The following is a 23,123-nucleotide window of genomic DNA, read 5'->3' as shown; positions in this document are numbered from 1 at the left end:
TGACCACTTACTAACTTGACTTGTTTTATTGGTCTATGAAATGCGAAATTTCTCCAGTTAAACTGTGACCTCCTTGTGGGGATGAGAATCATTGCTACCCTTTTTCTCTTTTATTTTACAGAAAAGACAGCATATGTCCTGGCTTTAGCTTTTGTTTAACATGTTTATGGATCAATTGCCTAGCAGATTCTAGACAACTCTTGATTTTAAGGGATGTCCTAGAGTGGGTCCAGGATTTACACATGTGCCACGAGTGGGAAGTAACCCCACCTCAGAGGCTAAGAAGGCCAGGAAGTTCCAGGAAGTTTATGTCAGGGACAATTAGGCTTGAAGCACAGTATTTATTCTGTTTGTGATCTGAAGTTCATCCATGACAACACAGCATGTTAACTAAATAATTAACTTGAAAAGATCTGAGAGGTATTTTATAGAGAGCAGTAGAATTTTAGATCTAAAGCAAACTTTAGAGAGGATAGCATTTCAACTCCCTGAATCAGAAATCAGAGTTCATAGAGAATAAGAGAGTTATCCAATGTAGCAAAGCAAAACTCAAAATAGAATCAAGGTCTCCTGATACCCTGTCGAGTATTACTCTGCCATATGATGCTATCTTCACAGCCAAGCACATTTGATGTTATGACTGAGTAATAAAACTTCCTTATTAGAAGGGACTCTGAAGGCCACTAATCTTGTAATGAAACACTTGATTCCAAGTTCCAAAATACAGTCACAATGACGCCAGAATAATCCAGCAGATAAAATTGCATTTATAGTTAAGGGTCCGCATGGTTAGCAATGGGATTGGGAGATGTTATGAAAGAATTAGTTATGCCTTCATATTATTCCAGAATGTGTCAGGTCTGGTGTCCATTACCAAGCCGGATGCCAATGATGGGATCTAGCCAATGATGCCAATGATGTTAACTCCATTGAGGAAAGGATTACTTCACATTGAAACTTTCAAAATATAGACACATAAAAACAAATTGAAATGCACCCCAGTCATCCAAAGATCATTTAGAAAAAAAAAAAATAAGTAGATGAACTAAAACACAATGACTACAGATTTTCTCTGGTGTACATAGGAGAAAACAGATCTTGTGCCTTTTATACTGACAATCAAAATTGGCCCTTATTTGGCTCTGTTACATGTGAAACCAGGTATTTTAGATCATTCCAACATGAGGAAAGCATCATTGTTATCCCTACAGTTTATAATGACTATAGTAGAGAGCAGATGCCCAGTATTTTTTTGAATGCTTCTAATAGCAACTAAATATTTGAGCATGGCATACCCATAGCGAGTGTTTCCATGCACTCATTTAATGTATTATAACAATCCCTGTGACCAAGATATTATAATATCTACATTATATATAAAGAAATTGAGGCTCAAATATACTGTAAGATAAGTAGTACAGTGTAACATAGTTGATAAATGATCAAGACAGAATTTGATTTCAAGTTTGCCAGATTCTAAAACCAGTCCTCTCAACCGTTTTATGATGGTTTATTTATTGGCTCTCTAAGACATTTCGGTTTTCTTCATTTTTTCATAATATTGATTTTACAATTATTTTCACTAGAGTAATGTGTAATAATAATCCATAAAATAGTCTACCATTTCTCAGTATTTTCTCAAACTTCTTTGATTCATACATATTAACATAGTCACAGAAAGCTCAGGGCCCTCTTATCCCTTGCAAACAAATAATAAGCAACGGATATCAGACTCTTTTTCAGGGTTCAGTACGCTACAGATGATAGCAATAGGAGACAAACAAATTCGTAGGCAGGCAGGGACAAGTCCCCTGTGAAACCTGACCTTCAAGCCAAGAACAGTCTAAAGCCTAAAAACCGAACTGCCAGTTCTGGATAAAGGCCATGACCTGAGGGAGAACTTTCATCTGTCTTACCCACTCTTTCTCGATTGGTTCCTTCTGAATGATGCCTTTTAACCAACCGAATGGTGCTTTTTCCAAGACCACTCATGGACCAATCAGCAAGTAGTCCCCCATTCTAAGCTCACAAAAACCCCCCACTCAGCTTCACAGAAGGCAGCCCACTTTCAGGTTCCCTCTTCCTGCTGAGAGCTAGTTTTCTGTTGCTCTATAAAATTATACTCTGCCTTATTCACTCACCAGCGTCTGGGTACCTCATTCCTCTTTGTTGCAGAACAAGAACCTGGAACTGGCTGTACTGAGGGAGTGAAAAAGATTCAATGCTCCTGCCCAATGAGGTGTGGGCAGTGAGAGTAAAAGAGCCATCATTCTCCCTCCCACTCACCAACCAATGGGAAAAAAGAAGCTGCTGGTGGCCACTCCCTCTAGCCCACCAAAGAGCAGGAGAGAAGAAGCCACAGGATGGCTCTCCCTCCCACTTGCTGAGCTACAGGAGTGAAGAAGCGAAGCTCCTGGACACTACTTTCTCCGGCTCACTGAATTAGGGGAGCAAAAACGATGCAACATAGGGAGGTTTACATGTATTTAAGGTTTTATATGAGCTACTATGCAGATATTCAGGACATGGATAGATGAAAAAAAAAAAAAAGAGACTTTTTTTTTGTGTGAAGTATTATGACAACCCTCACGATTTCCTAAAAAATTGAGAGTAAATGTCTATGCTTTACTTCAAGACAAAAAAGAGGTAATTCCTTAGGATGGGCAGTTGTGACCCAGTTACAAATAAAAACATCACAGTTCCTCCTCCTCTATACATTCTACATATTCCCATACAGTACAGTCTGCAATCCATTATTCTTAGTGGCTGAAAAGATTTTGATGAGATTTATTTTCTATAGCTTAGAACATATGAATTATGAATATTAATGTTCCAGTGAAGATAAATATTGGATAATAGTATTAAATATGAATTCTCAAATTACATGCATAGCTTCAGAGACTTTGATAAGCTACCCTTTGTCCTCAGGAGAACCACTAAATTGATGAGCTCCGCAAGACCAGATCACTAATTTAAATAGCCTCTCTATCAGTCTGGAGTATCTAGAACAGAGCTGGGAAAAGTTAACATACTTTTGATAAATACGAGTCTTATTTGACAGGATAAAATGACCACCTGTTTAAGTATGGGCAAGTGATATAATATCAACTGGGCACATAATAAGAAAAAAGTAATTCTGACATGCAATTGGGGATTCAGAGTGAGATATAACGCTTTAATTAGAAAAAGGCATTCTAACAGAAATATGATATGGAAAACTTAGAGCGTGTGTGGCTATCAATACAACTGGACTTTATTAATAAGAATTAGAAAATTATGGTTATATTTTAAAAAGGAAAGTTTAGGGACATACCAAAGTGATGGACATGGCAAAGAGATAGCTATGGTAGTTATATATTTTCCTTGAGGGTTATAACCATAGAAAGAAGCTCACAACAGAACAGATTTAAATCAAACTATGCAGATTAAATTATGCCTGGACTCATGCCTTTCTTTAAAAAGTTGTTCAGTAAATATTAGTAGATTTGAGTAAAAAAAGAGATAATACATCTTATACATTTCAATATGGAATCATTATATCGTCAATTTATCCTGGAGAAGGGGTGGTTTAAAACAAGATTCACCATACTTGTGTCAGGAGTTTTTCTCACAGCCAACCATCAAAAGCACAGAGTTCTATGCCTGTAGCCTGGTGTGTTGACCAATATTGGCAAACTTACTTGGCTCCACTGGTGACGTTGGGGCTAAACGAGTAGCCAATTTCTTGTTTATACACAGGAATGTAAACCCAATAACTTTCCATTTGTGTAAGAACATATTTGAGGACATTGATAACCCTTATGCATTAACAATTTTAACACAAATCATTTATTTTACTCCCCTTTTGAAATTAATTTTAAATTTGTTGGAGTTTTATGGATTCTTCTTTAGTAATATGTTCCATTCAAGAATCCAGTGAAATGCCTTTAAACTTCAATTTTGAGTCTTAAGTTATTTTCTTTTATTTAGGATACAGCTTTTTCTGGAAATCTTAATTACATAAAATACAGTTCTTATGTGACAGCTTAGAAGATTCACAAAAATGAGAACTAAAATATTTTTCTCAAAATCAAGGATTGCATACTTCTTTCATTTTGTTACTAAGCAGGTCACCAGGCATGTTATGTCAGTAAGTCAAAAGTGGGCTGTGAGAATGATTATGAAAATGTCTATTAGGTACCAACAAGAGCTGAGAGGTCATAGGGAGGAGTAAGACCTCATCCAGATGACAACTTCTCATTAGAGAATTCCAGTGTCTTAAAGTAAAAGGCGTGTTAAAACTTCAATCATTGGTTTTACAGATGAAAAATTTATGTCCAGAGAAAATAAAGGATTTGGTTAGGGACTAACAAGCTCAGCAGTGACAATACTGGAAGCAGAAAGAAGATTTCATGGCTTCCTTAACATTTATTCAATAAAGTCTGATAAAGTAATAGATGGATGCCCTCATAAGGTGATCACAAATTTCAGAACAGAAATAAGTAGAATTCAATCTTGGATTTGTTGAAGGAAAGTGAATTGAGGTAGGAAAAATGCTAGCATCTTCCTTACTACAGAAATCTCAACTCACCAGAAAGTTATATACCAGAATATATAATACACCAATAAAAACATTTATTAAGCATTGGTTTCAAGTTAGAGTAATGCATAGCCTTTTCAGAAGAGAGTTAAGTGCATTTATTATTGGTGAAAATAGCTTATTCCCCTGACTGCAGTAGCTCTAAGTAATGTATATTTTGGAGGTGACAAATTTCTTTTTACATCCTATTACTAAGCAATAGACATTTCACTCAGGATAACACAAGAATTAAATAAAGAGATGAAATTTCAGACAGAATAAAGTACTTAGGATCAGTAGATGGCAGGCAGGCCCCCGTAAAACACTGAAAGAACACTAGAGTAATATGATTTGTTGAGCAATTTTTCTTCTGGGTTCACGTGATGTGTTTTAACACAGATACCCTTAACAATGAAGTTCTGAAAGAACAATGGTCCCTGTAAGAGCACTTTTCAAAATCGATCACAGTTAGAACATCAAATTCTCATTCTCAGTAAGATGACTGGCCAGAAGTCACTTTACCTAAAAATTTAACCAAAAATGTTATATTCTGTATTCCTCACAATAACTATTGATTTATTCTTATTATTTGTTTATTATTTATTTATGAGACCGAGTCTTGCTCTGTCACCCAGGCTAAAGTGCAGTGGTGCAATCTCAGCTCACTGCAACCTCCACCTCCTGGGTTCAAGCAATTCTCCTGCCTCAGCCTCTCCAGTAGCTGGGATTACAGGCATGCATCACCATGCCCGGCTACTTTTTGTGTTTTTTTAGTAGAGACGGGATTTCAGCATTTTGGCCAGGCTGGTCTCGAACTCCTGGCCTCATGATCCGCCCACCTCAACCTCCCAAAGTGGGGCGATTACAAGTGTGAGTCCTAGCCCACAATAACAATTTAAATAGGTATAGTTTAGTGAGATGTATCAGGTTTTACTGGATTTCCACATTATAAGCTCTGTTTAGCCTCACTTTCACTTTTTTGAGTTTTTTTTTTTTTTTTAAATTTTTTTAGAGACATGGTCTCAATCTCTTGCCCAGGTTGGAATGCAGTGTGGCACAATTGTAGCTCACTGTAGTCTAAAACTCCTGGGCTCAAGCGATCCTCCTACTTCAGCCTCCCTAGTAGCTGGGACTACAGGCCTGAACCACCAACATCAGCTGTCATTTTCACTGTTTCTAAACATGCAAAGTAAATCACAAAATAGCAACTTATTTCATTTTAACTAAACTTTTTTTTCTGTTTTTGTTTTTATTTTTCTATGCTTTCGTTTGGTGTGCACTCATCAGTAGAACTTTCTGAGTCACAGGGAGCAGATCTTCAACCATCTGTACATGCATAGGTATTTTAACAGTAATCAAAGTGTTTTATCTTCTTTAGTCACTTGAATTAATGCTATCTCATTTTCACTTTCTTTCATTTTACAAAATGGAAGCAATTAGACAGGTATTCCTGCATGCTATTGAAAATTGTGTGGTAGCAAAACTAAGACAAAGAGAGTAGAACTAGGTAACTCCCACTTATGTGATCATGGAAGGTTTCATAGAGAACATAACATTTGAGTGAAGACATGAACAATAAATACAATTTAGAAAGGAGGAAGTGATAGGTGGAAAACTTCAGATATATAAATAATGGCTTAATCCAAAGCAAGTAGTTGGGATAGAAAAAACACATGGTGAGGGTCTGTTTAGTGAGTAGCATTTATGCTGAGGCTATGAAATTATGTCAACAATAATATTTAATTGTGCTTTAATTTTATGACAACAAATTTTAATTTATAGGTTTATTTCTCAAATTTGAGACTTCATGCATTCCCAAAAATTATTTCAATGGTTTCACACCATAGATACCTGATTAGAATCTATGAATTAAAACCTAGAATTTAAGCTAATTCTAGATTAAAAGTTGAGTGCTATCTATTTAATTAAACACTTGATGCATCATCGTCGTTATAAAAAATGTAAGCACATGCACTAAAACCAAGTGGTAAGTCTGGGTTACAAAGTGCCCATCTAGAATGATCTGGAATATGCTTACAATGATTTATGACTGGTTATTTAAGTTAATTCACAAAATTTACAAAGAAAATCCATAGAAAAATTTCCTACTCTGATAGCAAGGGTCTGTAAACCACCATTTAAGAAGCGCTGTCTTATAGACAATTGTACACCATTAGAGTTTAAAAGCACAATCAAATTGGTATTTACAGAAGAAATATTCTAGAAGATTTCATCTTAAGAGACAATTGGGAACATTTGAAATAAAATGTTCATTTAACTAGTCTATCAACTAGCATATAGATAAGGCTCTAGGTTTCACCTAGATGATAGATGCTAGAGAGACAAAGATAAACACATGGCTGTGTCATAAAGAAGCTCATGGTTTAGTTAGAAGAAAGTCCTCTTGACATATAAGCATAGTAAAATATGGAGATTCAATGGTGGAGAAATTGACAAGGAAGCGCCATCTAACCTAATTTGGAGGCCAGAGAAGACTGGTTAGGCTAAGGATTAAGCAATGCATACAAACTGTATTTAAGCATGTGTTTGGACAAGCGTTTAGAAATGAGGTGGAGCTTTTAAAGAAGAAAGGACAGCATGGATCAATGTTCCTCTGATGTTTCTAAAGTGAACAATTGGAAGCAGGGGTTGCGTAGGAATAAGACTGAAAATGTAGACAGCAATTAGATCCCTGCGATTGTAGTAAATTGATGTTAAGGAGTTGATTTTGTCTTTAAGCAATAGTGAATTCTAGGATCCCGGGAAGCAAGACATGACATAGTTGACTTGGCATTCAGTAAGATAACTATACGGAGAAGAATAGCAAAGAAGATTCACAGTAATGATAACTTTCTGGGATACAGCATGAGTGATAGAGATGAGTAACTGAAGAATAAAAATCATATTCAAAAGGTAAAACTAGTTAGTAGGACACCACACACACATAAGGAGTGACTAAAAGGAAAAAAATTAAGCATCAGCTATTATATTTCCAGCTTATTGGGTACATATAAATTGAAAACAAAAATGTTGACAAAAGGAGTCAAACTCTGTAAAATATTTGAAGAGATTATTCTGAGTCCACTATGAGCGACCATGCACATGACACAGCCCAACATGAGTGTCTGTGTGCATGATATGCCCCTTGGGAAACCTGAGAACATGTTCTCAAGGTGATCAGGGCACAGCCTAGTCTTATACATTTTTGGGAGACATGAGACATCAATCAAATATATGTAAGATACACATGGGTTCAGTGCAGAAAAGTGGAATAGCTCAAATCAGGGCTGAGAGGAGAGAGTTCATTCAGATGTTTGGAAAGAAGAGGGGCTTAGAATTTTATTTTTGGTATGCAAGACTATTCTGAGAAGAGAAAATAATTAAGAAAATAAAATGATCAGTTTAGTTTTTGACATGTTGATTGTGTAAGGCCTGTGAGATATCCAAGGCTCTAATGGGAGACACAATACAAACTTGAAATTTGGGCAATGCTGCATGACCTGGAAATACAATTGTAAGATTCAACAAGTATTAGTACTTGACTAATATGATGAGGATATATAAGATAGCTACAATTTATTGAGTAATTACAAGAGGATGGACTCTCCAAAGTCCTTTAAATGAATTATCTCATTTAAGACTCAGAATAAATGTGTGGAATAGGTACAGATGAGTAAACTGAAGATTTGATGTCAAGAGGTAAATTGTCCAAGATCACACAGGTAGTTAGGGTTAGAGCTCAGACTCAGGCTTGGGAAAGCTGACTTCAGGGGATTTACTCATAATAACTAGGTTAACCATCTGAAACATGGATTATCTGAGAGAGTGTATAATGGAGCTTTGGACAATAGCAGAAACCTATGGAACAGCAGCAATTTTGTATTTTATATTTATTATTTTATTGGAAAATGAGCCTATGAGCACGTAAAGAACAGAGAGATCCATAGCAAATCAGGAGGCATAGTGTCATGGGCATCAAGAACCTAGAGAAGGATGCAGTGGTCAATTGCATAACTGCATCTCAGAGGCCAGTAGAAAGGTAATATTGTTTTGGCAATTGAGAGAAGATATTCAGGAAATTCTGCACAATGCCTTCACAGTCTAGCTTCAGTAGATTTTGAAATTTAAATGATATTGCAAATGGTAAGGTAGTAATTGATTGATGTCACTACAGCTACTTTTTTAAAAGTTCATAAATAGAAAAGAGAGACACAAATAAGAAGACAAGAGGCTTCAATTTCTGTTGGTACAGTTCACATGTTTGTACGATTTTGGAACCTTGCTTCCCTAAACTCAACATATCAGAGGCATTCAAACCAGGGTGACTCCATCTTGAGTGAGGGTTGGGAAAAATGAGGCCGGGACTTGCGGGCTGCATTCCCAGGAAGTTAGGTATTCCCAGCCTCTAGATGTTTACGGTTAAGGGAACAGTTGATAATATTTACTAAACAGACCCAGACTCAGGAGTGTCCTGATATCCCGAAATCTTGAGAACAGAAGCATTCCTTATTTGGCTTTAAAGACAATATCAATTCTTGCAAAATATAGTAATGAAGAAACTGAATCCTTTATCACAAACCCTTGTAGCAGAGCACATCTCCCTGTGATTTTGTTGTTGTTTTTGTTTTGTTATCCTATATATAAACAAGCATTTTACCTAGGGTGGGTGTGTTCCTCCTCTTACTATTGGGAACGCCCTACTCTGTCCATGGAGTAGCTATTCTTTTTTTTTTTTTTTTTTTTTTTTTTTTTTTTTTAGACGAAGTCTCGCTCTGTTGCCCAGGCTGGAGTGCAGTGGCCGGATCTCAGCTCACTGCAAGCTCCGCCTCCCGGGTTCACGCCTTTCTCCTGCCTCAGCCTCCCGAGTAGCTGGGACTACAGGCGCCCGCCACCACGCCCGGCTAATTGTTTGTATTTTTAGTAGAGATGGGGTTTCACCGCCTTAGCCAAGATGGTCTCGATCTCCTGACCTCATGATCCGCCCGTCTCGGCCTCCCAAAGTGCTGGGATTACAGACGTGAGCCACTGCGCCCGGCCGGAGTAGCTATTCTTTCCCCACTTTATTTTCTTAATAAATTTGCTTTGGCTTTGCACTGTGGACTTGCCCTGAATTCTTTCTTGCGTGAGATAAAAGAACTCTCTTTTGGGGTCTGGATAAGGACCCCTTTCCTGTTACACTCTGAATTGCTCTAAATAAGTCTTCGTGTTATCTCTGTTAATTTAGAAATACAATGTTATCATCATCACTTTAATTCCATCTAGACTTGGCTTGTCTCTACCATGTAACCAACCTCCTTGTTTTTGTCTTTACCCACCTACAGTCTATGCTTCATACAGAAACCAGAGTGACCATGGAAAATATCAATCAAACCCTTTTATATCCCTGCTCATAATTTTCTGATGGCTTCTGATGACACTTAATATAAAATCTGAACTCCTTGCCAAAGACCTGCAGACTTCTGGGTTTGGTCCCTACTACATCTGTGACCTTAGACCTTAATGATGTCTCTTTCTGGAGTATTCTTTCACCAAATATTCACCAAGCTTTTTTCCTCTCACTTCCTTCAGTTCTCAGCACAGACGCCACTTCCTCAGAGAAGATACCCTTAAGAACAATAAAATAATAACTTTCTCATCTCTCTCTACCCCTCTTGTTGTGCCTTATTTTTGTCACATTACTTCTCATTACCATCATATTATATTGTATCATATTGTAATATACATTTCTTCTAAAACGTAAGTTCTCTAAGTCCCTGCAGCTAGAAAAGAGCCTTGCACTGAGAAATGCGCAAGTATGTATGCCAAATGAATGAGCAAAGGAAGGAAAGCAGGTTTATGGCAATGTTGCATATTGTTAGGAAAATAAGAGCTGGGGGACTTATTACTTTAGAAGTTTTATTCAACTGGAAAATAATTTTTCATGGCTCTATTTAAGGAAGCATATCACCATACTGTCAAATAGACAATATGGGTTAGAGGAATTGGTAATCAACAGATTACAATCCTTTCATCAGGACCTGAAAGCTTAAGAATGTAAAGAAAAGCTATAATCACAATTTCTCTTTCTTCCCTTCTGCTTTTAGAAATATTTCAGGAGACAAAACCTATGGTGATCCCCTATTTTCTTCATTTATATTAATGGAAAGCTATAATGGAGAAAGTGGTAATAAGGACGATGATTTCGATTCAGCTCAGTAAAACTACAGTGAATCCCCGAGTGCCAAGGACTGTGCTAGAAACAAACAGCGAAGTGCCATTTCAAAGAAAGAAACATGATGAGCTGAGAATCACATTCGTTCACAGGTCACACAGGATGCATTTTTAACCAGAGTGAATGCAGTAGAGGATAAGGGAAACAGCTTTTATTGATCTTGTTATTTATATGAAAACATGATGTGCCTGTTTAGCACAGTGCTCATTAAGTGCATCAGCTATTATGTAGTGAATTTTTCCAACACAATGAATATATTCAGCCGAAAATTACCAAAGCAACCATCTTATAGAATGATAATGCCTGTGAGAAACACAGCAGCAATCCAGTCAGTTAAATGTCTGCCCATAGATTTGGGTATTGCTATAACAGTCCACATGCTTTTTGCAATTACAAGCCAGCTCCATATTTATCAGTTTATTTTCCGTATACAGCCAGTTTTGTCATCCCTTAGACCTTGTAAAAAAGCTGGTAATTAACCTTTTCTGGTTACACTTGTATAAAATGTGACTGAAACAACCTAATACAGGAACAAAAAAAGAACATTGGCTTTTCTTTTCTTGGTGTTTTCACGGGTTCAAAGTGAAATGTGTATTTTTACCAATAATTTTTGGGTTTCTCCATCTCAGCGATATGCATCTTGCAGACTATTCTGTTGCATCTATAAGCAAGGGAAATTTTTAATTGTGAGGTTTGCTTTAGTGGTTCAGTTTCTCTGAAAATTAGAAGTAAACATTTTTTAGAAGTCCTGAATAGTCTCCCTTTTCAAAACCATCTTGGTGTCAGGCTTGTTTTTATGATCACTCTGAATTGTTAGAATCTGATGCTTTTATTTCAACTCTAACCTGTATATATCAAAATATATGCAACTACATCCCAGGTTCTTAACTGGCAACTGGCGGTGGAATGTGTGTGTGTGTGTGTGTGTGTGTGCGCGCGCGCGTGTGCCTGTGTTGGTGGGCGGGGGGCAAGGCTCAGATTTCGAATGGGACAAAAAGAACATCTTCATTTCTAACTAACAATTGGAGGATACCCTTTCCAAATGAATCTCTGATTGACAGTTGGCATTTTCTTCCATTGTTAATATACCTACCCTACTGGAGTACCATTAGCAGTATCCGTGGCTTTGTTACCGATGTATATATGCGCTGTTTGAATCATATCCAGGTTGTGCAGATATCTCAAGGTGTTGCTAATGATTATCAATACCTTAAAATTACAGTAGTTATTTTCTCTTCTGATAGATCTTATCCAATGTGTGAGTAAGGAAGTATTTATATTACTGTATTACATTTATTAATAGTTTGACAAATTTTTTTAATACAATTGGTTTTCTTTAAAATTCTACCTTCTTTATTTTGTGTTTAAAAGCATTATTAAGAGGAGAGGTTCTATAGATTTCATCAGACTCCTAAAGGTATCTATGACTCAAAACGTGACAGGCGAACTGGAGGCATACGATACCTTTTTTTGTTCACTTATTCTCCTTCTGAATCTCACTATTATCAAAAGAATGATCAGTTTTCAGAAAATTCATTCATGCCTCTGGATATCCTAGTTTGTGTTTGTTGTTGTTGTTGTTTTGTTTTTGAGATGGAGTCTCGCTCTGTTGCCCAGGCTGAAGTGCAGTGGTGTGATCTCAGCTCACTGTAACATCTACCTCCCCGGTGCAAGCAATTCTCCTGCCTCAGCCTCCCAAGAAGTTGAGATTACACATGGGTGCCACCACGGCCAGCTAATTTTTGCATTTTTAGTAGAAACGGGGTTTTATCACGTTGGACAGGCTGGTCCCAAACTCCTGACCTCAGGTGATTCACCCACCTCAGCCTCCCAAAGTGCTGGGATTACAGGAGGGAGCCACCGCACCTAATTTGTGATATTTTTATTCCTGAGCAGTTCACCAAGAAAATTCCAGAATTGAGATCTCTCTTCTAAGTCTTTTTCCAAATCAATTTGCTTATGACACTGTTGGCAGAGTTAATAATCAGCCAGTCATTTAGGGCTCAGAGTTCTTTTTAGCTTTTTATGACTACATAAAATTGCAAAAAGAAAACAAGACATCACTCTCAGAGATAAATTGGGAAATTACACCTGTAATGTTTCAGTGAAAAACAAAACAGTCAATTAGCAAGCTAGTCATCAACTCTAGCTAAGTAGCTAGGATGGATTGCTGGTCTAGTTCTTGCTCAGAGGACTTCAGGGTTTCTTTATTTTTTCCCCCATGCCGATTTCTTCCACAAATCTTTACCTTCTTACCATCTCTACTCTGCATTTCATCTGCCTGTTCTGAATTTCATTTTTCAGGCTTTTTGCAACTTCCCATATCTTGCAAGGTGGTAACTAATTAGTCTCTTACTGGAATTGACACTAAAGGAAAAACAAAGATACAAGAAAATTTCCTCACATTCTATTTCTCTGTTATTCAACACTTAACACTTACTAGGTGTGGGATGCTGTAGAAAGGAGAATAAAGCATAATTCTCCTCCTCAAGCAGCCTTACACATCCTAGCTCCCTCTTCTCTCTGAATCATGTTCCCCATATACCCTTTCGCTATGTTTCAACGGATCCCACGTGTCTGAATTTAAAAAGTGATCTTAGGGTAAATTGCTATTTCTAACTAGAAATGTAACAATAACTTAACAATGAGGGTGTAGAACTCCTCGGGGGCCACAGTTCAGCTTTCTGAAAAGTGGAAGAGCTGCATCATCCAGAAAAGTTAATATTCCTATTCCCCATCTTCTTAGTCAGATGACAGTTCATCATCTCATTGGTTAGCATGAGATCAGTCCTCATTGACCCTCTGAAGCTTCCTCCTCTTGTTTGCTTATGTTGTTTATTTTATTCTGACAGTTTGTAGAACTCACAATACAGCTTTCAGAAAGGGTGCTATCATATGCTTTGACTTTCACTTCTTGGTTATGTTCTTCTTATCACAACATAATAGCAGAAAATGTGAAAGAAGTTTAATGTTGCCGATATTTTGTTCCTTTGGATGTATCTGGTGTGGCATTTAAAGGTATAATATCATTCTTTCTTTGTGATGCTAGCTCCAAACATATATTTACATGTAAATTATTACTGATCTCCACTATGCACTGTCTTCATATAACTAAGGCCCTCATCCAAAGATAACCCTGCCTGATTATCTAAGCCTTTAAATTAAAACCTTACTTCTTTATACATGGATTCACTTTTGCAGATATCTTCATATGTGAACTGAGTTAGAGGTGGATGCGGATACAAAGATGAAAATAAATATGGACCCTGTCATCCAGGAATGGCAATTAGGAATCCTCCCCTCCAGCAATCCAGACTGGTGGACTGGACATACCTGGTTTCCACTAACCATAAAACGTAAGAGTCCTATAGTGGCATTTAAAGAAATTTTGCTGTGCATAAGAAAACAATTAGAAATAGTATGTGGGTTCTAGGAATGCCTTATGAAAGAGGTAGCAGTTTTAAATGGATGTGAAAGTATGGAAGGGTATTTGATAAGCAGAGATAAATGAGAGAAAATGTTGCTATCAATGACATAGAGGGAAGAACAGGTAGATTGAGTCACCTGGTATGCGTGGACCATAATGTATGTGAAGGAAGGTGAAAAAATGAGTAGTTTTACAAAACAAAATTAGACTGCTTCAGAAATGGCCTTTTTGTTTTTTAGATACACAATTACATATAGTAACTTTACTAAATAATCTTTTGCTGTTTAGAAGCAGCATAAGAACAGTGGCAGTATTTAGAAAGTAGAGATCAACTAAAATAAACTCACTTAATATTTAAGCAAAAATATTTCAATCAAACCACCCAGCAATGAACACACTATCTCTTAACATATTTGTCTATATATCTTCAGATTTTTCTTTGCATATGTTTGTAGGCATGCATTTGTGTGTTTATACATATGTGTATGTATTTATAAGTAAACACGAGATTACACTGTACATATTGTTTTGTAACTTACTTTTTTTTTTTTTTTTTTTGTATTTTTAGTAGAGACGGGGTTTCACCGTATTAGCCAGGATGGTCTCGATCTCCTGACCTCGTGATCCGCCCGTCTCGGCCTCCCAAAGTGCTGGGATTACAGGCTTGAGCCACCGCGCCCGGCCTTGTAACTTACTTTTTTAAACTAGTGATTCCCATCTTTCTACTTCAGTAAATGTTTGTGTTATATAAAATTCCGACTATGTTCAAAGTTCCCCAATGAGTCCCCAAATTTTATGCATACCTAATTTACCCAGACTGGGATCTCATCCAAAACTGTGCATTACCCCTTATTTTTTTATGCATTACGACTTTTTAAAAGATACATTTACATGTATGTTCATTGTAGCCGTATTCACAATAGCAATGACATGGAATCAACCCAAATGCCCATCAGTGATAGACTAGATAAAGAAAATGTGGTACATATACACCATGGAATACTATGCAGTCATAAAAAGGAATGAGATCATGTCCTTTTCAGGGACATGCATGGAGCTGGAAGCAAAGTAATGCAGGAAGAGAAAACCAAATACCACATGTTCTCGCTTCTAAGCAGGAGCTGAATGATGAGAACACATGGATGCAGGGAGGGGAACAAGACATGCTGGGTCCTATTTTGAGAGGACAGCGGGAGGGAGAGCATCAGGAAAAATAGCTAATGCATGTTGGCTTAATACCTAGGTGATGGGTTGATAGATGCAGCAAACCACCACTGCACACATTTACCTATGTAACAAACCTGTACATCCTGCACATGTACCCTGGAACTTAAAATAAAATAAAATAAAAAAATTAAAAGACTCTTTTAAAAACACAGTACTAAGATGTGCCTTAAATTATTTATTATTTTTAGTTTTGTTGTTATTCAATTCAACTATATCCTGTTTTGGTTTCATGCTTACCAAATAAGAATACTTATATTCCCTGCTATATTTAAAGTTTAAATCAGCAGCTCTTCCTTTTTTTATTTCTAATATGGGCACCATTAGAAATAAAAATGATTTTTTTTCACATTGATCTATATATGATACAAGCAAAAGAAAACTAGTTTTCTCTTTCATAAAGTGGCATGAACAGAGGTTATGCTGAAAGAAGTTTGTAGGCATTTTCTTTTCTGTGTGTCCATGATTAACTTCCTCAATAAGAAATTGACTCCTTTGTAAATCTTCCTGTTTAATTAGTTTAGAAACTGTGAGAGGCTTAGATATAACCAGTCCTAAGCACACTCAATGCATGCATACACATCTTTTGCTTTATAAAGAATGACTTTTTATAGAAAAATTGAATTCTGTCTTAAAACACAAAATTTAAAGTATGAAGTTCCTGTGAATTTTTCTTAAATATACTGCTCGTTTCTGAGTCTAAATATACATGCATATTATTTTTAGGATCATTTAATTATAGTTGGAATTGTGGTTGCAACCACCTTTTCAATTTGCTGCCATTTTGCCTCTTGCTACAAAGTATCATTTTGGCTCCCCCTCTTTTTGTCTAAGAACCCTGTCAATCTCATCAGATGAGCAAAAAATGCCCTTGCTTTTTTCAAGCTACACTAGACAAAAAGGAAAGAGAAGAAAAATGGGCTTTTGGAAGATGATTGAATTTTGTATGAATCCAAAGCTCATTTCCTTTCTGGCTTTAGTGAATAAAAGGATATTTTTGAGATCCTGCAATACCAAGTATCATTTTTTTTTAATCATTTTAACATGGGGAGTCATTTCAATAGAAACAAGCTGAGATGAAGGACAATTAAGCAGAGGCCCAACTTTAGAGTGCTTTTGGCATTCCTAGACAGGTTCTTTTTTGTGATAATATCTAAGTTCTATTCAATTTCCTCAGCTGTATACTGTGGTACTTAGAGCTTCACATTATTCGGATTGTTAGAATATATTATTTATTTCTTCTAGAAAGCTTAAAACAGTACTACTGAAACCTGGATAAACTGAATGGTGATGAAAAGAGGGCCGTCCCCAGAATGTGTGGACTGATTTCTGCAGTTCATTAAGTGCTTATGAAATGTTCGTCTACTTAGAGCCGCATAACTATAGCATTCTTTCCATTAAATTGATCTTTTTTTTTTTTTTTTTCTCTCAGTAAGTATATATTGAGCATCTACTAAATGTCAAGCTTGGGATACGGCTGCAGTGAACAGGAAAAAAAGCAAAAGCAAAAACAAAAATCATCCTGCCTTACATAGTTTATGTTCTAATAAGGTATATGTTGTGTTGTGAGGAAAGAGGAGTGTAAGGGTGACCAAAAAAAAAAAAAAAAAAAAAAGTATCATATGAAATATACTGAATTTTGGTAAGTGCTAAAGTAATACCTAAAAACTGTGTAGGTATTGAGGGTAGGAAGTTGCTAGGATGGTCTAATAAAGAAGGTAATGTTTGACTGAGGTCCATAGATACGTCTAGGAACATCTCTCTCTAGCTCACGATACTGAAGAAGGCAGAGAAGACTCTTGTCACCAGATGAGCTAGGAATAAGTTAAATCCTAAGAGACATTCAGAGAGCAATGGCAAAGACTGTGTTGTTTCTTTTTAAGAGGTTCAAACACAAGCCTCGGTTGAATCCAATAGGACCTATAATTTTCTGTTTCTTCGTAAATAGTGTCAGAGCAATCATAGGTATATAGTGCCAGGAAATAGAAAAGATGCCTGAGTGTTTTCCATATATAAGTACTGAGAAGGCAAAGTTTTGCTTATGCATGTGAGATTATTATAGAATCTTATCCAAAAAAAAAAAAATCCATCTATTAGGTAGCTAATAGAGACTCATTCAAACTCCCAACTGGGGCTGAAATTTCTTGCTTGTATCCCTGATGACATGGCCAAAGTACTCTTTTCTTTTTTTTTTTTTTTTTTTTTTTGAGGCGGAGTCTCGCTCTGCCGCCCAGGCTGGAGTGCAGTGGCGCGATCTCGGCTCACTGCAAGCTCCGCCTCCCGGGTTCACGCCATTCTCCTGCCTCAGCCTCCCGAGCAGCTGGGACTACAGGCGCCCGCGGCCACGCCCGGCTAAGTTTTTGTATTTTTAGTAGAGACGGGGTTTCACCGTGTTAGCCAGGATGGTCTCGATCTCCTGACCTCGTGATCCACCCGTCTCGGCCTCCCAAAGTGCTGGGATTACAGGCATGAGCCACCGTGCCTGGCCCAAAGTACTCTTTTCTTGAACATTTTTCTCTGGGGCATTTTGTTGTTGGGTAGTTTCTATTTCAAGGAAAAACATCTTCATGTTGAGTTTAAGCCTGGCCCTCTGTAGCTTGAAATCTTATCTGTTTTTATCTTTATTACATCTTTAGTGAGAATCCTGTAACACCAGGAGACTCCAGTTGTTGTCCAGGATTAAGTACTAACTGACTTTACGGCTATGATGATTCATGTAACATCTTTTGAATTCAAATTGTAACATGAGCAATGTAGCAAGCACTTTTATAACTGACAGCCCATCACTTATCTGACAGCTATTGTGCCCACCACCTGTCACCATGTCTATTTCTATAGCCTGAACAAAGTCTATGTGCATTTACCCGTGTATTCTTTATTAGATGTTATTAGAGATTAAAACAATAGTGTCTACAGCAGGTAGTATGTAGCATTTTTTTAGGACATTGAATTTTTTAAATGTATTATGCTTCCATTTTCTGTGTAAGGTGAGGCAAAATTACCTAGATGATTACTTCTCTTCAGCTAATTCAGGTTAATATTGCCATCAAATTCTCAAATTTAGCAAAACATTAATATTTTTCTAACTGACATGTCTTGCTTCCTCCAAAGACATTCTGTTTTGAAAGGGATGCTAAAAAAAGAATCTTCCTATGACCTGGCCCAATTTCATAGTCCACCCCAGCATACTGCATACCATGGACAGCTAAGCTTTCTGCTTTTTATTACTGTGAGTAATGGCATTGTCAATGTTTAATTTTCTAATTTTAAACTCCCTGGCTGAGATGAGAATTCAAACCTCTCAAAGCTCTCCCACTTGACAATTCCTCTAACCACATCTCCATTCTCTGCAAATCTAAACTCTCCACAGGTTGAGCCTGTCCCCACTCTGGCCTCTCTGTGTGCCACGTGCGTTCTTACCACTGTACTTTTGCTCAAGACTGGAGGGAAGGGTCTACTTAGTTCCTTCCAGCTAGTCTTCCTTCCCGGTATAGCTGAATTCCCACATTTACGAGAAAGCCTTTCCTGATCACTGCCACATGTATAAATCTATACAGCCTCTGAATTCCAAAACATCTAGAATCTCTTTTTATGGATATATTCAACACCTCCAAGTAGTCTATAAGTTCCTTTAAACCTCATGGATCCTTGCATTGCACACTTGCTAAACATCACTGGCTCTGTGTACTACCTAGCATAGTTTACATTCCTCCTGGAGCCAGCAGTGAAAAGAGTATGGCCACGGGGTGCAGGCAAAATAGGGAGAAGGCTAAGGAGAATCCCAGACTCCCGCTTCCAGGGACGTTTTTGGCCTCAGATATGGAGCTTTGGACGGAGGAGAGTTAAAGGCATTGTCTCAGATTATCTTTCTTAATCTTCTTCTGATTTGTTTCTCTCTGACTGTGGTTCTTTTACCTCAGCTGCATCAATCTTCTGTACAAGAGCATCTACAGAGTCCAGAGGGCTAGTATACATCCCAGAGGAGCAGGAAAATGAGCAGGGACACTGTAAAAGATGTGCCCTGGCTGGACTGCAGGATCCACACTGTAATTAAATATAATTCCAGTGACAGAGCAGAGCCCTGTCAGATAAATTACATTCTGTTTGAATACTTAGCACTTTTTTTCTTGGGCAAACATCAAAGATAATTTGTTTCATTTAAAAAGAAAACAATTGCAATTGCTTTATAAATATTGTTCCATGTAGCAGCAAAATAATTTATAGAAATACAGACCCTTACAAATCATCTAATTCAATTTTTAATTTTTCAAATGAAGAACCAAAACAAACTAAAATCACAAAGACTTGTAAAACTTATTCATGATCACTCTTCAGGGAAGGCTGGAGCTGAGATTTGTGGGGTTTTTTTGTTTTGTTTTGTTTTGTTTTACTAATAAGACTGGAAATAAAACAAAGACTGAACAGACAAATCAGAAAAAAAATACTGGAAGCACTATAATGAATATTTCTAATCCACTATAAACATTTTTGTGGCCAAGTGAACAGAAACCAAGAAAACATATTTTTCAGATATTTTCATGTATATTAAGACACAATTAATTTATGAGTGAAGAATTCCCAATTTCTCCTATAGGACTAATGTAATCCCCAAAGATAATCGTTAACTAGGGCTCTGATGACAACTAAAGACATCAAGAGGGTTCCTTGGAAAAACCCCAAGCAAGGGAAATCTGACTTATGACGGGTGAATACAAAGGACAATTTTCTTTTCCCATAATTGAAGTCAGTGTCATTTTTCCATTTTATGTTTTAAGCTTCAGCAATATGTCTAAGCAAACTGGAGACATACTACATTTGAAAGTAAATTTGGAGCCTATAATCTTGGTTTCATCAGACTCACTGTCGGTCAGTGAAGTTCGTCATGATTGGACTGCTCTCCTGTAAAGAAAAGGAAGCCTCTGGCCTTCGAATTTCAAATTTGAATATGAAAAAGGCACCCGAGCTTCACTGCACTACTTCAGTCAGTAAAAGTGCCTCTGTCACCTACCTGGGTTCTGCCACAAAATCTGCAAATCTTACTCACTCATTACATGTGATGACAGTTGCTATTAAATACTGGTTTTATTAAGATGTTGGTTAATTTTCATATTCAAAAAGTAATTAAAGTCTTAGGATTGTCTTGCCAATGCGGGCACTTTTCTGATTCCATATGAACTTTAAAATAGTTTTTTCCAATTCTGTGAAGAAAGTCATTGGTAGCTTGATGGGGATGGCATTGAATCTATAAATTACCTTGGGCAGTATGGCCATTTTCATGATATTGATTCTTCCTATTCATGAGCATGGAATGTTCTTCCATTTGTTTCTGTCCTCTTTTACTTCGTTGAGCAGTGTTTTGTAGATCTCCTTGAAGAGGTCCTTTGCATCCCTTGTAAGTTGGATTCCTAGGTATTTTATTCTCTTTGAAGCAATTGTGAATGTGAATTCACTCATGATTTGGCTCTCTGTTTGTCTGTTATTGGTGTATAGGAATGCATGTGATTGAACAAAGCAGGAGGCATCATGCTACCTGACTTCAAACTATACTACAAGGCTACAATAACCAAAACAGCATGGTACTGGTACCAAAACAGAGATATAGACCAATGGAACAGAACAGAGGCCTCAGAAATAACACCACACATCTACAACCATCTGATCTTTGACAAACCTGACAAAAATAAGAAATGAGGAAAGGATTCCCTATTTAATAAATGGTGCTGGGAAAACTGGCTAGCCATACGTAGAAAGCTGAAACTGGATCCCTTCCTTACACCTTATACAAAAATTAATTCAAGATGGACTAAAGACTTAAATGTTTGACCTAAAACCATAAAAACCCTAGAAGAAAACCTAAGCAATACCATTCAGGACATAGGCATGGGCAAGGACTTCATGTCTAAAACACCAAAAGCAATGGCAACAAAAGCCAAAATTGACAAATGGGATCTAATTAAACTAAAGAACTTCTGCACAGCAAAAGAAACTACCATCAGAGTGAACAGGCAACCTATAGAATGGGAGAAAATTTTTGCAATCTACCCATCTGACACAGGGTTAATATCCAGAATCTACAAAGAACTTAAACAAATTTACAAGAAAAAAATTAAACAACCTCTCAAAAAGTGGGCAAAGGATATGGACAGGCACTTCTCAAAAGAAGACATTTATGCAGCCAACAGACACATGAAAAAAATGCTCATCATCACTGGCCACCAGAGAAATGCAAATCAAAACCACAATGAGATACCATCTCACACCAGTTTGAATGGCAATCATTAAAAAGTCAGGAAACAACAGGTGCTGGAGAGGATGTGGAGAAACAGGAACACTTTTACACTGTTGGTGGGACTGTAAACTAGTTCAACCTTTGTGAAAGACAGTGTGGCAATTCTTCAAGCATCTAGAACTAGAAATGCCATTTGACCCAGCCATCTCATTACTGGGTATATACCCAAAGGATTATAAATCATGCTGCTATAAAGACACATGCACACATATGTTTATTGTGGCACTATTCACAATAGCAAAGACTTGGAACCAACTCAAATGGCCATCAATGATAGACTGGATTAAGAAAATGTGGCACATATACACCATGAAATACTATGCAGCCATAAAAAAGGATGAGTTCTTGTCCTTTGTAGGGACATGGATGCAGCTGGAAACCATGGTTCTCAGCAAACTATCGCAAGGACAGAAAACCAAGCACTGCATGTTCTCACTCATAGATGGGAATTGAACAATGAGAACACTGAGACACAGGGTGGGGAACATTACACACTGGGGCCTGTGCTGGGGTAGTGGTAGCGGGGCGGTATAACATTAGGCGATATACCTAATGTAAATTGTGAGTTAACGTGTGCAGCACACCAACATGGCACATGTATACATATGTAACAAACCTGTATGTTGTTCCCATGTACCCTAGAACTTAAAGTATAATAATAATAAATAAATAAATAAAAAGAAAAAAAAAACTAACCTAAGAGATAACCTTGGAACATAAAAAATAAATAAAAAAGTAATTAAAGAGAGGGAACTGAGGTTTTAAATTTCACTAAGTAGTCACCGCACTCAGTTCTTAGTTTCTTTTTATTTATCGGTAGCTAAGACCTCCGGGTCTAATAGACTTTCAGGCCACCAATCTATATTCAGTTCCTACCCTGTGCCAGACCGCTTTTCTCTGTTAGAGAACGTATGCACATCACCTAATTCCTCACATCAACTTATCAACCCTGCAAAGGCAGGCATTTTCCTTCCCATTCTAATTATGAGAAAAACAAGGTCAATACAGGTTATACACGTTCTGCTCTCCAAGGTAAAACACACCTGATTAGTGATAGATAAAGGAATTGTATCTGAGATTTTCTGATTTCTCACACCTTGCTGTCTCCTATTTAATGTTTCTAAATTTAACCATTAGGTAGGGCTTTAGTGCAACATTTGGATGTTTGATCACATTGACTTAGACATTCAGCCCATGGCAACCTGAAGCTAAATGACAAAAAAACCTACCTCCTTACCTCACACCTCTGCTTCTCCCTTTTGCCACCTTAGTGCTTACCTGCTACTGTTTTTGTTTTGTTTTGCTGTTGTTTTTATTTACATTTAGGCTTGAAAAATTGGCATTGACCTTAAATAATTTTTTATTTTCCAAAACCCACTGTATGCTTATTTCTTTTGATTCTTTCACAAAGCAA

The 23,123-nt window shown here is 37.1% G+C and overlaps 1 protein-coding gene across 6 annotated transcripts in view; it reads right to left on the bottom strand.

The window, feature by feature from the left end:
• RIT2 (Ras like without CAAX 2) overlaps positions 1-23,123 on the bottom strand; it is a 436,154-nt gene that overhangs the window by 324,900 nt on the left and 88,131 nt on the right. The window contains exon 1 of one of the 6 annotated variants that reach the window (XM_074022477.1): positions 2,142-2,186. The exons of the other annotated variants lie outside the window; for them this stretch is intronic. Within the exon in view, the coding sequence (XP_073878578.1) occupies positions 2,142-2,160 (19 nt within the window). The 5' untranslated portion in view covers positions 2,161-2,186. Of the gene's footprint in view, positions 1-2,141; positions 2,187-23,123 lie in introns of those variants that run through there. 6 annotated transcript variants of the gene reach the window in all.

This window comes from Macaca fascicularis, chromosome 18 (assembly GCF_037993035.2).
Source record: "Macaca fascicularis isolate 582-1 chromosome 18, T2T-MFA8v1.1".
Lineage (NCBI taxonomy): Eukaryota > Metazoa > Chordata > Mammalia > Primates > Cercopithecidae > Macaca > Macaca fascicularis.
Note: the sequence above shows the minus strand (reverse complement) of the source record. Positions and strands in the feature narration are given on the sequence as shown.